The sequence below is a fragment of the Convolutriloba macropyga genome, chromosome 1 (assembly GCF_964194025.1).
Source record: "Convolutriloba macropyga chromosome 1, txConMacr16.3, whole genome shotgun sequence".
NCBI lineage: Eukaryota > Metazoa > Xenacoelomorpha > Acoela > Convolutidae > Convolutriloba > Convolutriloba macropyga.
The window spans coordinates 74,090,986-74,109,216 of record NC_134468.1 but is presented as its reverse complement, the minus strand read 5'-3'; the positions used below and the strand labels follow the sequence as shown (position 1 = coordinate 74,109,216).

The following is an 18,231-nucleotide window of genomic DNA, read 5'->3' as shown; positions in this document are numbered from 1 at the left end:
AAAAATGCACATTCATTCCCCTTCGGCTCAACACGATTTCTGGGCAAACTTACGGTAAGAATTAAATCCTATCCAATCAGAAAAAAGAATTAACTTCTCCTCAATTCTGATTGGTCAGCAACAAAATTTCTATATTTTGATACGTCTGCCATTTTTATTAGCGCCTGCCGGAGCATTACTTCCAATACATCTTCTGATGAAGCCGTGTTTAGAAAAAAATCCTCAAAAACGATAATGACGCGCCACATATGCGTAGTTACAATTTTTTAGCCATATTCAATTGATTTTAAAAATCAATCGAGGACAATCATAGAAAAGAGTACTGGAAGCAAAGAGCTGAAGGACGTCCAATTGCATTATAAAAATTGGAACTTAAACTAAAAGACCAAACAAGGAGGCTCGGTAATGTGCGTTCGCACATAATCTTCCGAACCTGCTAATTCACGTTCTGATTTAATTGTCTGCCAAATAAGGTAGAGATTAAAAAAATGTTTGAAAAATTCAAGTATTGTACCACAAACAAATAACTGAAAAAATAATGCTGGATGAGAAGACGAATGAGAATTACCATTTATGAGAGTACTGGACAATATAAACATAAAAATCAGATCATAGCGAACATTAACTACGACCAAAACTCGATGTCTCAATTTTGGAAAATAATTAATAATAAGTAAATGGAATCAGAAAAGACATGAACTAACAAGCTAAACTAAACTTCATTAGGTTAGATTTGACACCGGTCAATAATGAGAATCTGTAACAGGTCGACAAAGAAGAGCAAAAAGCGCAAAACTCAAAAATACGTCTGTTTTTCGAGAAACACGGATCAATAAATAGGTTAGTTCATAGCTCATAGGAAGCAATTGAGATCTGTCATTATACATAATATGTCAGACGACGATAAAGAGAGAAAGCGAAAATCAAATTTAACAAGAAAGCGGTGTCTCAACCGTAAAAAAAATAGGCTTTTCAAGGAAAACGTTAAACATTTTCAATTGTACATTTGTTCAACAGCAATTGGGCAACGTATTAGTGTGATAATCTGTCAAGAAACCAAAAGAACTCAGATAAGGCGAGTATTCAAACATCACACTTCTACGGAAATGCGTATTAACAAGGCCGAGAAAGCATTCGCTGAGGGTAAATCCATCAACAAGATAGGTCATTGTTCCAGTAGAAAGTAAATTTGACCTGTCGATACAAGGACCAAGCAAGAAAATTGACTGAAATAAGAAAATTGACAAAGGTCAACAATCCACAGATTCTTAATCTTTGCCAGCGATTATTTGAGAAATTCAAACAAACCAAAAACTTTCAACTTAAAACACAACAGATCAATTTGCAACTGCTCAAGTAACTCATTGTGCTTTTTATTAAAGGGACCGAATTTAAGATGAAAAAACATCAAATACGGAATACGGACAGTAGGAAATTAGGGCTTTTGGTTATCAAGAATATGCCGTAGGACAAGAAAAGCACGAAATTTAGGGGCAAAAACAGTTAAGAAAAACCTAAAAAAACTTTGGGAGAGATCCATTTTTTAGCTGTTAAAACTGTAAGCTAATCGCTGAATTCTTTTCAAAAATTTTTTTTGAGCAATCCTCAATGCCAGTCTGAATCATTCTTGATGTGACAGTTTGAAAAGGGACGAATTACAACCTCAAATACAGACAAAAAGACAAATCACAGAACTTAAATGAAATTCCGTAGTAAGAAAGCCAAGAGACCATTTATTATAAAAAACCCATCATAAAAAATCCCTGTTCATAATGAGACTAAGCTACACGCGGACAGAAATGAGATAAAAAAAGCAAACTTGGAAAACTTCGCTGACATGTTCTTAAAACAAATATTTTCAAAGTCATAAGAAGACTTAGATGAAAACTGAAAGCAGTGCCTATAGTAATTAAAGAAGCCAATTGAATCTTTGATTCATAAAACCAAGTAATGAGGCTGAAAAAAGAACGAAAAATGAGGGCAAAACAAAAGAAATCACTTTACGAAACGCCATAAAAAAGAGCCCTTATCTGATGGCATAATATTGATTTATTCGGCCTCATTTTGTTGAAAAAAACGTCTGCCATCAATTGGGCTGTTATTTGAAATCCTTCTAGTCGGCAATCAACATAAAACTAATAAAAATGCTGAAACATGAAAGAAACCTATGATTTGGAAAAACCCGAGGTATGTCCAAATCTATCCCTGTTTTTGCTGCATGTCCCAAAAAAATTTAATTAATCCATACACTTGCGAAAAAGATCAATAAGCAAATGAAATATTTCCAAAAACCAAGGAAAAATTTTTAAATTGTGTTTTCGAAAAAACTTAAATTGTGTTTTCGAAAAAATTTAATTCCAGAAAACTCCTGTAGGAAGCGAATGTACAATTATCCTTTTTTGGAGCTTTCAAAGATTGTGACATCAAATGTTCGGTCTCTGCTTCCTGCAAATTAAAACAAAGTAGTATAAAGAAGAGTATTTGGAGCCATTTTTGATTTTAAAAGTCAAATCCAAAAATTTTATCAAAAATATTTACCAAAAAAACTCGGATAAAACAAATTGTCAATCCTTAAACCTGAAACAAAAAACCTTATCTTTAAATATATTACCAAGTGTTAGCAATATTGACAAAAATTTGGTTTAAAAAAACGGAAAATTAGAATAAAACCAACGGAATTCATTCCACGTTTCCTAAAACTTTAAACCTCGATAACTCCCTGAAAAAAAACAAAATTAAAAAAAATCTTTTTAAATCCATATTCTACGCTGGACAGGCTTTCTACGGATACAAGTCTCAACTCTCTACTATGAATATATCGATCGGCTAAAATCGACAGAACAAAAAAAACCGTTTGAGTATTTAGTCCCCCCCCTACAAGTGTGCCGGAACAAAAAAACCAACCTTCTGCTCCTTGAAAGTAAATGTGTTAATGAGCTCGTTGTGCTCAACAGACAAAGTTGCTAGCAAGGGACAAAAAACGCGATGTAAAGTGTTTTCTTCCATAAAACTATGAACTTAGTTCTTTGATATTTCAGAGAAAGTAATCCCGGAAATCGAAAAACCTTTAATCTATTTTGAGTGCTCAGGTACATAAAACTGCAAAAAGACTGCATTATACTTAACATGTCAGACGACAATAAAGAAAGAAAGCGAAAATCAAATTTATCAAGAAAGCGGTGTCTCAACCGTAAAAAATAAACTTTTCAAGGAAAACGTTAAACATTTTCAATTGTACATTTGTTCAACACCAATTGGGCAACGTATTAGTGTGATAATCTGCCAAGAAACCAAAAGAACTCAGATAAGGCGAGTATTCAAACATCACACTTCTAAGGAAATGCGTAGTAACAAGGCCGAGAAAGCATTAGCTGAGGGTAAATCCATCAAAAAGATAGGGCATTGTTCCAGTAGAAAGTAAATTTGACCTGTCGATACAAGGACCAAGCAAGAAAATTGACTGAAATAAAAAAATTGACAAAAGTCAACAATCCACAGATTCTTAATCTTTGCCAGCGATTATTTTCAAACAAACCAGCGAGAAATTCAAACAAACCAAAAACTTTCAACTTAAAACACAACAGATCAATTTACAACTGCTAAAGGAACTCATTGTGCTTGTTATTAAAGAAAACGAATTTAAGATGAAAAAAAATCAAATACGGAATACGGACAGTAGGAAATTAGGGCTTATGGTTATCAAGAATATGCCGTAGGACAAGAAAAGCACGACATATAGGGGCAAAAACATTTAAAAAGACCTAAAAAATTTTGGGAGAGATCGATTTTTTAGCTGTTAAAACTGTAAGCTAATCGCTGAATTCTTTTCAAAAAGTTCTTTTGCGCAATCCTCAATGCCAGTCTGAATCATTCTTGATGTGACAGTTTGAAAAGGGACGAATTACAACCTCAAATACAGACAAAAAGACAAATCACAGAACTTAAATGAAATTCCGTAGTAAGAAAGCCAAGAGACCATTTATTATAAAAAACCCATCATAAAAAATCCCTGTTCATAATGAGACTAAGCTACACGCGGACAGAAATGAGATAAAAAAAGCAAACTTGGAAAACTTCGCTGACATGTTCTTAAAACAAATATTTTCAAAGTCATAAGAAGACTTAGATGAAAACTGAAAGCAGTGCCTATAGTAATTAAAGAAGCCAATTGAATCTTTGATTCATAAAACCAAGTAATGAGGCTGAAAAAGAACGAAAAATGAGGGCAAAACAAAAGAAATCACTTTACGAAACGCCATAAAAAAGAGCCCTTATCTGATGGCATAATATTGATTTATTCGGCCTCATTTTGTTGAAAAAAACGTCTGCCATCAATTGGGCTGTTATTTGAAATCCTTCTAGTCGGCAATCAACATAAAACTAATAAAAATGCTGAAACATGAAAGAAACCTATGATTTGGAAAAACCCGAGGTATGTCCAAATCTATCCCTGTTTTTGCTGCATGTCCCAAAAAAATTTAATTAATCCATACACTTGCGAAAAAGATCAATAAGCAAATGAAATATTTCCAAAAACCAAGGAAAAATTTTTAAATTGTGTTTTCGAAAAAACTTAAATTGTGTTTTCGAAAAAATTTAATTCCAGAAAACTCCTGTAGGAAGCGAATGTACAATTATCCTTTTTTGGAGCTTTCAAAGATTGTGACATCAAATGTTCGGTCTCTGCTTCCTGCATATTAAAACAAAGTAGTATAAAGAAGAGTATTTGGAGCCATTTTTGATTTTAAAAGTCAAATCCAAAAATTTTATCAAAAATATTTACCAAAAAAACTCGGATAAAACAAATTGTCAATCCTTAAACCTGAAACAAAAAACCTTATCTTTAAATATATTACCAAGTGTTAGCAATATTGACAAAAATTTGGTTTAAAAAAACGGAAAATTAGAATAAAACCAACGGAATTCATTCCACGTTTCCTAAAACTTTAAACCTCGATAACTCCCTGAAAAAAAAACAAAATTAAAAAAAATCTTTTTAAATCCATATTCTACGCTGGACAGGCTTTCTACGGATACAAGTCTCAACTCTCTACTATGAATATATCGATCGGCTAAAATCGACAGAACAAAAAAAACCGTTTGAGTATTTAGTCCCCCCCCTACAAGTGTGCCGGAACAAAAAAACCAACCTTCTGCTCCTTGAAAGTAAATGTGTTAATGAGCTCGTTGTGCTCAACAGACAAAGTTGCTAGCAAGGGACAAAAAACGCGATGTAAAGTGTTTTCTTCCATAAAACTATGAACTTAGTTCTTTGATATTTCAGAGAAAGTAATCCCGGAAATCGAAAAACCTTTAATCTATTTTGAGTGCTCAGGTACATAAAACTGCAAAAAGACTGCATTATACTTAACATGTCAGACGACAATAAAGAAAGAAAGCGAAAATCAAATTTATCAAGAAAGCGGTGTCTCAACCGTAAAAAATAAACTTTTCAAGGAAAACGTTAAACATTTTCAATTGTACATTTGTTCAACACCAATTGGGCAACGTATTAGTGTGATAATCTGCCAAGAAACCAAAAGAACTCAGATAAGGCGAGTATTCAAACATCACACTTCTAAGGAAATGCGTAGTAACAAGGCCGAGAAAGCATTAGCTGAGGGTAAATCCATCAAAAAGATAGGGCATTGTTCCAGTAGAAAGTAAATTTGACCTGTCGATACAAGGACCAAGCAAGAAAATTGACTGAAATAAAAAAATTGACAAAAGTCAACAATCCACAGATTCTTAATCTTTGCCAGCGATTATTTTCAAACAAACCAGCGAGAAATTCAAACAAACCAAAAACTTTCAACTTAAAACACAACAGATCAATTTACAACTGCTAAAGGAACTCATTGTGCTTGTTATTAAAGAAAACGAATTTAAGATGAAAAAAAATCAAATACGGAATACGGACAGTAGGAAATTAGGGCTTATGGTTATCAAGAATATGCCGTAGGACAAGAAAAGCACGACATATAGGGGCAAAAACATTTAAAAAGACCTAAAAAATTTTGGGAGAGATCGATTTTTTAGCTGTTAAAACTGTAAGCTAATCGCTGAATTCTTTTCAAAAAGTTCTTTTGCGCAATCCTCAATGCCAGTCTGTTTCATTCTTGATGTGACAGTTTGAAAAGGGACGAATTCCGTAGTAGGAAAGCCAAGAGACCATTTCTTATAAAAAGAACTCATCATAAAAACTATTTTTCACATCACGTGAAGAAAATTTTTCCCTTAAGTTTTCCCTGTTTATAATGAGACTAAGCTACACGCGGACAGAAATGAGATAAAAAAGGCAAACTTGGAAAACTTCGCTGACATTTTCTTAAAACAAATATTTTCAAAGTCATAAGAAGCATTAGATCAAAACTGAAAGCAGTGCCTATAGCAATTAAAGAAGCCAATTGAATCTTTGATTCATAAAACCAAGTAATGAGGCTGAAAAAAGAATGAAAAATGAGGGCAAAACAAAAGAAATCACTTTACGAAACGCCATAAAAAAGAGCCCTTATCTGATGGCATAATATTGATTTAATCGGCCTCATTTTGTTGAAAAAAACGTCTGCCATCAATTGGGCTGTTATTTGAAATCCTTCTAGTCGGCAATCAACATAAAACTAATAAAAATGCTGAAACATGAAAGAAACCGCGCCCCTAAAAATCCGAATGACTATGATTTGGAAAAACCCGAGGTGTGTCCAAATCTATCCCCGTTTTTGCTGCATGTCCCAAAAAAAATTAATTAATCCATACACTTGCGAAAAAGATCAATAAGCAAATGCAATATTTCCAAAAACCAATGAAAAATTTTTAAATTGTGTTTTCGAAAAACAGCAAAAATTTAATTCCAGAAAAATCCTGTAGGGAGCGAATGTACAATTATCCTTTTTTGGAGCTTTCAAAGATTGTGACAGCAATTGTTCGGTCTCTGCTTCCTGCATATTAAAACAAAGTAGTAAAAAGAAGAGTATTTGGAGCCATTTTTGATTTTAAAAGTCAAATCCAAAAATTTTATCAAAAATATTTACCAAAAAAACTCGGATACAACAAATTGTCAAGCCTTCCCCATACTTAAACCTAAAGCCAATAACATTATCTTTAAAAATACTAACAAGTGTTAGCAATATTGACAAAAATTCGGTTAAAAATACGGAAAATGAGAATAAAACCAAGGGAATTAACTCCACGTTTCCTAAAATTTTAAACCTCGACAACTCCCTGAAAAAACAAAATTAAAAAAAATCTTTTTAATTCCATATTCTACGCTGGACAGGCTTTCTACGGATACAAGTCTCAACTCTCTACTATGAATATATCGATCGGCTAAAATTGACAGAACAAAAAAACCGTTTGAGTATATAGTCCCCCCCTCCCACAAGTGTGCCGGAACAAAAAAAACCAACCTTCTGCTCCTTCAAAGTAAATGTGTTAATGAGCTCGTTGTGCTCAACAGACAAAAATGCTAGCAAGGGACAAAGAACGCGATGTAAACTGTTTTCTTCTTCCATAAAACTATGAACTTAGTTCTTTGATATTTCAGAGAAAGTAATCCCGGAAATCGAAAAACCTTTAATCTATTTTGAGCGCACATGTACATAAAACTGCAAAAAGACTGAAAACAATTTTCATTTAACGTAGAATTCCGTTTTGAAATCTAATTCAGAGATTAGTTTCTAAAAGACAACAGGACTTCAATAGAAACTTTAAAGAAATTTCCTATCTGAACAACCACCAAAACTTTTCAACCTGCCAGCGAAATTGATTATCTATGTCCTTGCATGTTGCATTAGTATTCAAGTTTTTGTTTCTTTGTTTGCCAGGAGGAACTACCTATTTCGAAAAAAAATGGTTAAATCGACGAGCCTTCAGGTGAACATTAGAAAAAACTGAAGCGATTGAGCACGAGCCGAAAAACTCTTATTGCGTTCGAGCGAATTCAAAAATTTTGAAAATTTTGGATTTTTTATGCATTTCAGGATTTTGCTAACCATCAAAAATTCTGTCCTTTATCGTATAAAAGGAACTGAAAGGGTTCTGAAAATTTTTCACTTCTATAGAGCTCCATTTGATACGAAAAATTACCAGCATATTTTTGCGATGATAGCTAAATTATTCTCAAAAATTTAAAGCGCATAATTTGTCAGCAATTTTCCTGTTTGATATATAAAGGAACACATTTCGTTGCAGAAAACTTAGCGTTTTTATGGTTAAAAGAGCCGATGAGACTTGCCATTTATGAGAGTACTGGACAATATAAACATAAAAATCAAATAATAGCGAACATTAAGTGCGAACAAAACTCGATGTCTATGTTTAGGTAAACAATTAAAAACAAGTAAATGGAATCAGATTAAACCCAAATTAACATGTTGAAATGTACTTCATTAGTTTAGATTTGAAACCGGTCAATAATGAGACTCTGTAACAGTTTGACAAAGAAGAGCAAAAAGCGCAAATTTAAGAAAATACGTCTCTGTTTCCGGGAAAAATTAAAATTGATTCAAAACAAAACTCATTAACACCGATCATTAACAGGGTTACTTTAGAGCTCAACTATGAATCAATTCAGACCTGTCATAATCCTTAACATGTCAGACGACAATGAAGAGAGAAAGCGAAAATCAAACTTAACAAAAAAGCAGTGTCTCAACCGTAAAAAATGTAAGCTTTTCAGGGAAAAAATTAAGCATCTTCAATTGTACATTTGTTCAACACGAATTGGGCAAAGTAATAGTGTGATAATCTGGAAAGAAAACAAACGAACTCAGAAAAGGCAAGTATTCAAACACACTTCTCCTACGGAATTGCGTAGTAACAAAGCCCAGGAAGCATAAGTTTTCAAAGCCCAGGAAGCATAAGCTTACAAAGCAAAAGCTTACAAAGCCCAGGAAGCATAAACAAACCATAAGCTTTCAACTTAAAACACAACAGATCAATTTGCAACTGCACAAGAAATTCATTGTGCTTGTTATTAAACTGATTACGAAAACACATTGTTTAGGCTCCAGAGACCTCAGTAAAAAACCAAGCAACAGCGCAAATCTTGTTGAAAAAAGATGACATCTGTCATTAATGAGGTTCAACTATCTTTTGACGACAAGGAGATCGAAAATTCCGAAGTACAAAAATATTTAATGAAAGTCATTAAGACAAACATCTCTAAAATAAAAATTGATAAATAGATTCGTTCAAACAACCGTAGCAGGAAATTAGGGCTTTTGGTTATCAAGAACATCCCGTAAGACAAAAAACGAATGACATTTAGGGGCAAAAACAGTAAAAAAAATCTAATAAACTTTGGGAGAGAACGATTTTGCAGCTGTTAAAGCTGTAATCTAATCGCTGATTTTTTTAAAGAGTTCTTTTTAGCATTCCTCAATGTCAGTCTGATTTATTCTTGATGTGATGATTTGAAAAGGGACGAAATACAACCTCAAATACAGACAAAAAGACAAAGATCACAAAACTTAAATGAAATTCCGAAGTAAGAAAGCCAAGGGACCATTTGTTATAAAAAAAACTTATCATAAAAACTATTTTTCACATCACGTGAAGAAAATCCCTTAAGTTTTCCCTTAAGTTTTCCCCTGTTCATAATGACACTAAGCTACACGCGGACAGAAATGAGATAAAAAAAGGCAAACTTGGAAAACTTCGCTGACATTTTCTTAAAACAAATATTTTCAAAGTCATAAGAAGCTTTAGATAAAAACTGAAAGTAGGTCTATAGCAAATAAAGAAGCCATTTAAATCTTTGATTCATAAAACCACGTAATGAGGCTGAAAAAAGAATGGAAAATCAGAGCAAAACAAAATAAATCAACTAAACTTTACGAAATGCCATAAAAAGAGCTTTACTCTGATGGCATAATATTGATTTATTCGGCCTCATTTTGCTGGAAAAAAAATGTCTGCCATCAATGGGGCCGTTACTTGAAATCATTTTAGTCGGCAATCAACATAGAACTAACAAAAATGCTGAAACATGAAAGAAACCGCGCCCCTCAAAAATCCGAATAACTATGATTTGGAAAAACCCGAGGTGTGTCCAAATATATCCCCGTTTTTGCTGAATGTCCCAAAAAATATTTCCTTGTTCCATACACTTGCCTAAAAGATTAATTAGCAAAAAAAACATTTCAATAAACCAAGGAAAAATTTTTGAATTGTGTTTTTGAAAAAACAACAAAAATTTAATTCCAGAAAACTCCTGTAGGAAGCGAATGTACAGCTATCCTTTTTTGGAGCTTTCAAAGATTGTGACAGCAAACATTGGGTCTCTGCTTCCTGTATATTATAACAAAGTAGTATAAAAAAGCGTATTTGGAGTCATTTTTGATATTAAAAAGTCAAATCCAAAAATTTTATCAAAAACATTTACCCAAAAAAATCGGATAAAACAAACTGTCAAGCCTTCTCTATCCTTAAATCTAAAACCAAAAACCTTATCTTTAACAATATTAACGAGTGTTTGCAATATTGAGGAGAATTTGGTTAAAAAACACGGAAAATGAGAATAAAACCAACGGAATTCACTCCACGTTTCCTAAAACTTTAAACCTCGATAACTCCCTGAAAAAAAATTGAAAAATCATTTTAATTCCACATTTCACGCTGGACAGGTTTTCTAATGATACAAGTCTCAACTCTCTACTATGAATATATGGATCGGCTAAAATTGACAGCACAAAAAAATCGTTTGAGTATATAGTTCCTCCCCCCACAATTGTGTCGAAACAAAAAAAAATCAACATTCTGCTCCTTAAAAGTAGTTGTATTAATAAACCCGTTGTGCTCAACAGACAAAGAAGCTAGCAGGGGACAAAATCGCGATGTAAATTGTTTTCTCCTACCATAAAACTTTGAACTTAGTTCCTGGATATTTCAGAGAAAGTAATCCCGGAAATCGAAAAACCTTTAATCTATTTTGAGCGCTCAGGTACCTGAAACTGCAAAAAGACTGAAAACAATTTTCATTTAACGTAGAATTTCGTTTTGAAATCTAATTCAGTGATTAGTTTCTAAAAAACAACCGGACTTCAATAGAAACTTTCTGAAAAACTAGCAAAACTTTTCAATCTGCCAGCGAAATTGATTATTTATGTCCTTGCATGTTGCATTAGGATTCAAGTTTTTTTTTTGTTTGTTCGCTAGGAAGAAAAACTTATTTTGAAAAAAATTGGTTAAATCGAGGAGGCTTCAAGTGAACATAAAAAAATCTGAAGAGATTGAGCACGAGCCGAAAAACAAAATTTTGGATTTTTTTATCCATTTCGGAATTTTGCTAACCATTAAAATTTTTTCCTTTATTGTATAAACAGAACTTAAAGCGTTCTGAAAATTTTGCACATCTGTAGGGTTCCATTTGATACGAAAAATTAACAGCACATTTTTGCAATCATAGCTAAATTATTCTCAAAAATCTAAAGCGCATAATTTTTCAGCAATTTTCCTGTTTGATATATAAAGGAACACAAATCTTTGCATAAAACTTAGCTTTTTTAGTGTTAATAGTGTTAAAAGAGCCGATGAGACTTGTCATTTATGAGAGTACTGGACAATATAAACATATAAATCAAATAATAGCGAACATTAAGTAAGACCAAAACTCGATGTCTATGTTTAGGAAAATAATTAATAACAAGTAAATGGAATCAGATAAATCTTAACTATGTTGAACTATGTTGAACTGTACTTCATCTTAACTATGTTGAAGTATGTTGAACTGTACTTCATTAGTTTAGATTTGACACCGGTCAAAAATGAGACTCTGTAACAGTTCGACAAAGAAGAGGAAAAAGCGGAAAATTCAAAAATACGTCTCTGTTTTCAGGAAAAAATTTAAAATTAATTCAAAACAAAACTTATCAACACGGATCAATAACAAGGTTATTTTATAGCTCATAGGAATCAATTGAGACCTGCCATTATACTTAACATATCAGACGACAATAAAGAGAGAATGCGAAAATCAAATTTATCAAGAAAGCGGTGTCTCAATCGTAAAAAATGTAAGCCTTTCAAGGAAAACATTAGGCTTCTTCAATTGTATATTTGTTCAACACGAATTGGGCAACGTATTAGTGTAATAATCTGGAAAGAAAACAAAAGAACTCAGAAAAGGCAAGTATTCAAACTTCACACTTCTCCTACGGAAATGCGCAGTAACAAAGCGGAGAAAGCATTAGCTGAGGGTAAATCAATCAAAAGAGAGGTTGTTGTTTCAGTAGAAAATAAATTTGACCTGTCGATACAAGGATTAAGCTAGAAAACTGACAGAAATGAGAAAATTGACAAAGATCAATAATCCACAGATTTTTAATCTTTGCAAGCGATTATTTGAGAGATTCAAACAAACCATAAGTTTTCAACCTAAAACGCAACAGATCAATTTTCAACTGTACAAGAAATTCATTGTGCTTGTTATTAAAGAGACCAATTTTAAGATGGAAAAACATCAAATACGAAACACGGACAGGCCTCAAAATAAGATTCAACTATAAGGCATTGAAAACCAATGAAAAAATTAAATCGACAAAAATAATTGAATTTTCCACTTGCATCTTTTTTGATTTCAAATATCAGTTTTGAGAAGTGTGTTGATGAAAAGGACAAAAAAGCACAAAAAGTTACTTCCAAATTTCTTATCAAAAACATAAGAACTTCTTATGAAAACACATTTTTTAAGCTCTAAAGACGTCAGTAGAAAACCAAGCAACAGCGCAAATCTTGTTGAGAAAAGATGACCTCTGTCATTAATGAGATTTAACTATCTGTTGACGAAAATGAGAACAAAAATTCCGAAGTACAAAAATATTTAAATAAAGTCATTAAGACCAATATCTCTAAAATGAAATCGGTAAGTAGATTCGTTCAAACGACCATACTAGGAAATAAGGGCTTTTGGTTATCATGAAAAGGCCTTAGGACAAGAAACCAACGACATTTCGGGGCAAAAAGTGGCAAACAGGGACATACAGGGGCTGAAACAGCAAAAAAAAATCTAATTAATTTTGGGAGAGAACGATTTTGCAGCTGTTAAAACTCAAGGCCAGTCTGATTCATTCTTGATGTGACATTTTTAAAAGGGACGAATAACAACCTTAAATACAGACAAAAAGACAAAAATCACAAAACTTTAATGAAATTCCGTAGTAAGCAAGCCAAGAGACCATTTGTTTTAAATAAAAGCCATCAAAAAAACTGTTTTTCACATCACTTGAAGAAAATTTTTCCCTTAAGTTTTCACCTGTTTAAAATGAGACTTAGCTACACGCGGACAAAAATAAGATAAAAAAAGGCGCAGACTTTGAAAAATTCGCTGAAATTTTCTTAAAACGAATATTTTCAAAGTCATAAGAAACTTTAGATAAAAACTGAAAGTAGGCCTATAGCAATTAAAGAAGCCAATTAAATCTTTCATTCATAAAACCAAGTAATAAGGCTGAAAAAAGAATGGCAAATCAGCGCAAAACAAAAGAAATCAACTAAACTCTACGAAAAGCCATAAAAAAAGCTTTTCTCTGAAGGCATAATATTGATTCATTCGGCCTCATTTTGTTGAAAAAAACGACTGCCATCAAATGAGCCGTTACTTGAAATCATTCTACTCGGCAATCAACATAAAACTAACAAAAATGCTGAAACATTATGAAAGAAACCGCGCCCCTAAAAAATCCGAATAACTATTAATTGGGAAAACCCGAGGTGTTTCCAAATCTATCCCCGTTTTTGCTGCATGTCCCGCAAAAATTTAATTATTCCTTACACTTGCGAAAAAGATGAATTAGGAAATGAAATATTTCATTAAACCAAGGAAAAAATTTTTAACTGTGTTTTCGAAAAAAAAACAGCAAAAATTTAACTCCAGAAAACTCCTGTAGGAAGCAAACGTACAACTATCCTGTTTTGGAGCTTTCAAAGATTGTGACAGCAAACTTTGGGTCTCTGCTTCCTGCATATTATAACAAAGTAGTATAAAAAAGCGTACTTGGAGCCATTTTTGATATTAAAAAGTCAAATCCAAAAATTTTATCAAAAATATTTACCAAAAAAACTCGGATAAAACAAATTGTCAATCCTTAAACCTGAAACAAAAAACCTTATCTTTAAATATATTACCAAGTGTTAGCAATATTGACAAAAATTTGGTTTAAAAAAACGGAAAATTAGAATAAAACCAACGGAATTCATTCCACGTTTCCTAAAACTTTAAACCTCGATAACTCCCTGAAAAAATAAAATTAAAAAATCTTTTTAATTCCATATTCTACGCTGGACAGGCTTTCTTATGATACAAGTCTCAACTCTCTACTATGAATATATCGATCGGCTAAAGTTGACAAAACAAAAAAAATCGTTTGAGTATATAGTTCCTCCCCCCCCCCCCCCACAAGTGTGTCGGAACAAAAATAAAAACCAACATTCTGCTCCTTAAAAGTAGCTGTGTTAATGAACTCGTTGAAAAACTAGCAAAATTTTTCAACCTGCCAGCGAAATTGATTATCTATGTCCTTGCATGTTGCATTAGGATTCAAGTTTTTGTTTGTTTGTTGGCTAGGAGGAAAAACTTATTTCGAAAAAAAAAATTGGTTAAATCGAGGAGCCTTCAGGTGAACATAAGAAAAAATCTGACGAGATTGAGCACGAGCCGAAAAACTATTATTGCATTCGAGCAAATTCAAAAAATTTGCCAATTTTGGATTTTTTTATACATTTCAGGATTTTGTGAACCATTAAAAATTCTGTCCTTTATCGTAATAATGGAACTGAAAGGGTTCGGAAAATTTTGCACTTCTTTAGAGCTCCATTTGATACGAATTACCAGCATATTTTCGCCATGATAGCTAAATTAGCCTAAAAAATCCAAAGCACATAAATTTCCAGCAATTTTCCTGTATGATACGTAAAGAAACACAAATCGTTGCAGAAACATTAGCTTCTCTATGGTTAGACTGTCACTTGAAATCAAATATGTTTCCCAAACTATCAATTGTGCAGTTTCGAGTACTCTTCGAAGTTTTAAATTTGCCTGGCCTTAACATACTTTTTTGGCAGTAAAATAGGCTACCAAAAAGTCTTCTACTAAATACAGATAACACTGTTAAAACATCCACTCACATCATAGCCGTAGTCCCAACAGATCTCAGTTCCAGGGCTCAGGGTTCTAAAACACAATTAAAAATTACGTAATTAATAAACAATTGGCTATGAACAAATTTGAAGACGATCAATATTGAACACCTTTTTGTCATTCCTATCTATGGCGCCATCTTTTTATTGTGATTTCTGAAATGTTCATATAATCGAAAATAGAAAATGACAACGTACTCTGAGGCGAAGAAGGCAACGTGTGGGAATCGCAAATCGTGGGTCTCAATGAACACGTTCTGAACAAAAGCGTTGGGCTCACAAGAGTGCTGAAAGAGCAAAAAAGTGAGTTAAAAGAACTTGAATAATTGAGTTAAAAGAACAAAATAATTGAGCTGGGCCCACATGTCCGATTATTGAAAAATAATGAAAAAATTGTTGGATCTCATATCATTGATGAAAGTGACATGCAGGTTGTCATTCATGAATTGAAAAGAGCGTTGCTTATTTGGAAATAATTAATGCTCACATTGAGAAACCGTCCTACATTTCCAGAGTTCATGGCCTCAATCACAAATGGGGATTTGTCCTTGAACAGAAGTCTTCTCAGAACAGTGGCTGGGTCTAAAACAGCATTCGAATAGATCATGTTCACAGCTAAGCCCAGTATCAGATTGCTCTGATTGGGTAGCTAATATGAAAGAAGCGCGGAACTGTCCCAGTTATAAAATCATTATTTTTACACATATTTCATCTATTGCTAAATTAAAAATTGCCTCATAAATTTCATTATTATTTAATGGCTTGTATCAACTCAAGAACATGTGAATTTCATTCAAGAGGGCAAAGTCAGTTTAATCCTTGGTTAAGTGAAGATTAAATTCTTTATGTCGTTTTTCTGAGTAAAACATAAAATTGTCCCGTGCAGGGTGCTCTTAATTGCGTATTTTTGTACAAATTTATCAGCAGAAAGAATTAATGATCAACACAAAAAAGACTCACTTGTAACTCTGCTAGAAGTTCTGCTTGTTTCGGTCACGTGACTTCCGCTCAAGATCCTCCTTGGTCTTGTTCGAACATGTTCTTCTTCCGATGATTTTTCTTCAGCATTCTTCTGTTCAGTCTCTTTTGTATCGTCACGCTTTTGAAGATAGGCATCCACATCGTCCAGTAATTTATTTGTTTTTGACAATTGAAAGGCAAATTCACTGTCTTTATCCTCCTCTGAACCCGAACGTTTGGAGAGGTCTTGTCTTTTCGTATTCTTTAGTGCTCCCGAGATGCCGAATGGGTCACCTGGATCTGTGAAGTCAGAGGCGGGATGACCCCAACTCAATTCAGAGGAGTCAAGACCGTCATCGTATCGTGGTCCTATAAACAAACTCTTTAAATAGGTCACACGAAAATGTTTGAGCCTATCATGTTACAGTCATCTTTGTTGAGCAAACCAAATAGGTTCGTTTTCATTAGGCTCGGAAGCTTATATCAACTGCTCAGTAATAAGCCCTGTTTGCTCAGCAATCAATTTAAAACATCAAAATGCAACTTTTGGTCCACAAAATTTCCAGTAAATATGACTTAACTACAAAATGATTCTTGATTAGTTATTCCTCTGCATGCTTAAATGTGTTCTCTCGTAAAAAGATAAAATCTTGCAAAAATGCACATTGCATTGAAGGATTACTTAGTTCCTCCATTTTTCTTTCAAGATAACAAATACATCTTACAAGAATCTTCTAAGGCTCACTGCATGTTCATTACTCGAGTAGCCAGTTGCTCAAGCTGAGATTGTGAACTAAACATGAAATAGCTCATATTCTGTCGGGAAATTGTCTCAAGTCATGCTAAGAACCAACTTTCTGAGACTATCAAATTTAATTCATCTGCGTACTGATCTGCAGTTGTTTATCTATCTTATCAATAAAATTATCAACCTTTTCTTGTGTCCACAGGCGGCTCTTCCTTTAACTCACTGTTCAAATCAGTAGCTGATTTTTCCTGGTTCGGTTCATTTTCTTTGTTTGTCGACTGGATGCGTTTTGCTTCAGCTGCTGTCGGAACCCACGAACTCCCCGAAGATCCACCCGCAGAAAATCTACAATTACAAAGTAATCCAGAAAACAAGTGTTAAACTTCTGCCATATGCAAACTATTGTTCCATTACTTTTTCAATGATGGAGGAATATGTATGCGAGACAGAAGACTTTTTCTCTTGTTGTGAAGTAAAGATTTCACATGTTGTTTACGCATCAGAGAAAAAATTAGAAAAGACATTTTGTAGCTCGAAGCGTTTAGCTTTCATGCATATAGAAAAATTTTCTTAAATTTCTAAAAATTTGATCAAGGTGAAATGATTGATCCGGCATTCGCTACAACTAGAAATTCCGTTAAATGCCCAAAAAATGAACCATTTGACAAAAAAAATCTATAAGATCAACAAGGCGGCTCGGTAATGTGCGATGGCACATAAGGTTCCGACCCCGCCCATCCACAAATTTGGCATAATTGTCTACCAAATGAGGAACAGATAGAAGAACCCAAAAATTATTTTTTGCGATTCCCAAAAAAGCCCAAGTCTTTTTCAAAAAATTCTGTATCAACGATAAGATAGCCTCCAAAGCAAATAACTCAGTGGAGTAAAAGTTGATGCATTAGATTGCTGTAATATGTCAATATTAAGAAAGCGAGTCAAGACAAAAGCAAAATCAAACAACAACAACAACAAACATTAATTACATCAAAAAATTTATGTCCCTCTTAAAAACTAAATTTAATAACAAAATCAACATACCGTCAGATAAACCGAAAACTAAACAAAAATAACTTATAAATCCCCAGAAAACATATGCGACCAGTCCATAAAAAGGTTTGGTAACAATTATACAAGAAAGAACAAAAACAGTAAAGTAAAAAAATTAACTTATTTTTTTGAAACAGTTAACTTCAAAGTAATAAATACCATTAGGAATCAATTAATATTACCACAAATTTATGATTTCCACTACTCCTATAGAAGGGCATTAGGACCTGTCCTTATTCATTTTTTAAAGCGGCTAAAAAGAACAACAAAGAACAAACAAAATTTCAATTGAAACTCGCCAGAAAACGCTGCCAAAACCGTCAAGCCAATTTTTGGCA

At 33.2% G+C, this 18,231-nt stretch overlaps 2 protein-coding genes across 2 annotated transcripts in view; both read right to left on the bottom strand.

The window, feature by feature from the left end:
- The window catches only part of LOC142342481 (mitochondrial potassium channel ATP-binding subunit-like), a 230,834-nt gene that overhangs the window by 39,256 nt on the left and 173,347 nt on the right, over nucleotides 1–18,231 (bottom strand). The window lies entirely within an intron of this gene.
- LOC142351439 (histone-lysine N-methyltransferase SETDB1-B-like) overlaps nucleotides 1–18,231 on the bottom strand; it is a 123,364-nt gene that overhangs the window by 530 nt on the left and 104,603 nt on the right. The window contains exons 13-17 of the mRNA XM_075403449.1: nucleotides 17,028–17,188; nucleotides 16,096–16,464; nucleotides 15,623–15,717; nucleotides 15,334–15,422; nucleotides 15,124–15,169 (exon numbers count right to left, since the gene is read on the bottom strand). Of these exons, the coding sequence (XP_075259564.1) occupies nucleotides 15,124–15,169; nucleotides 15,334–15,422; nucleotides 15,623–15,717; nucleotides 16,096–16,464; nucleotides 17,028–17,188 (760 nt within the window). The remainder of the gene's footprint in view (nucleotides 1–15,123; nucleotides 15,170–15,333; nucleotides 15,423–15,622; nucleotides 15,718–16,095; nucleotides 16,465–17,027; nucleotides 17,189–18,231) is intronic.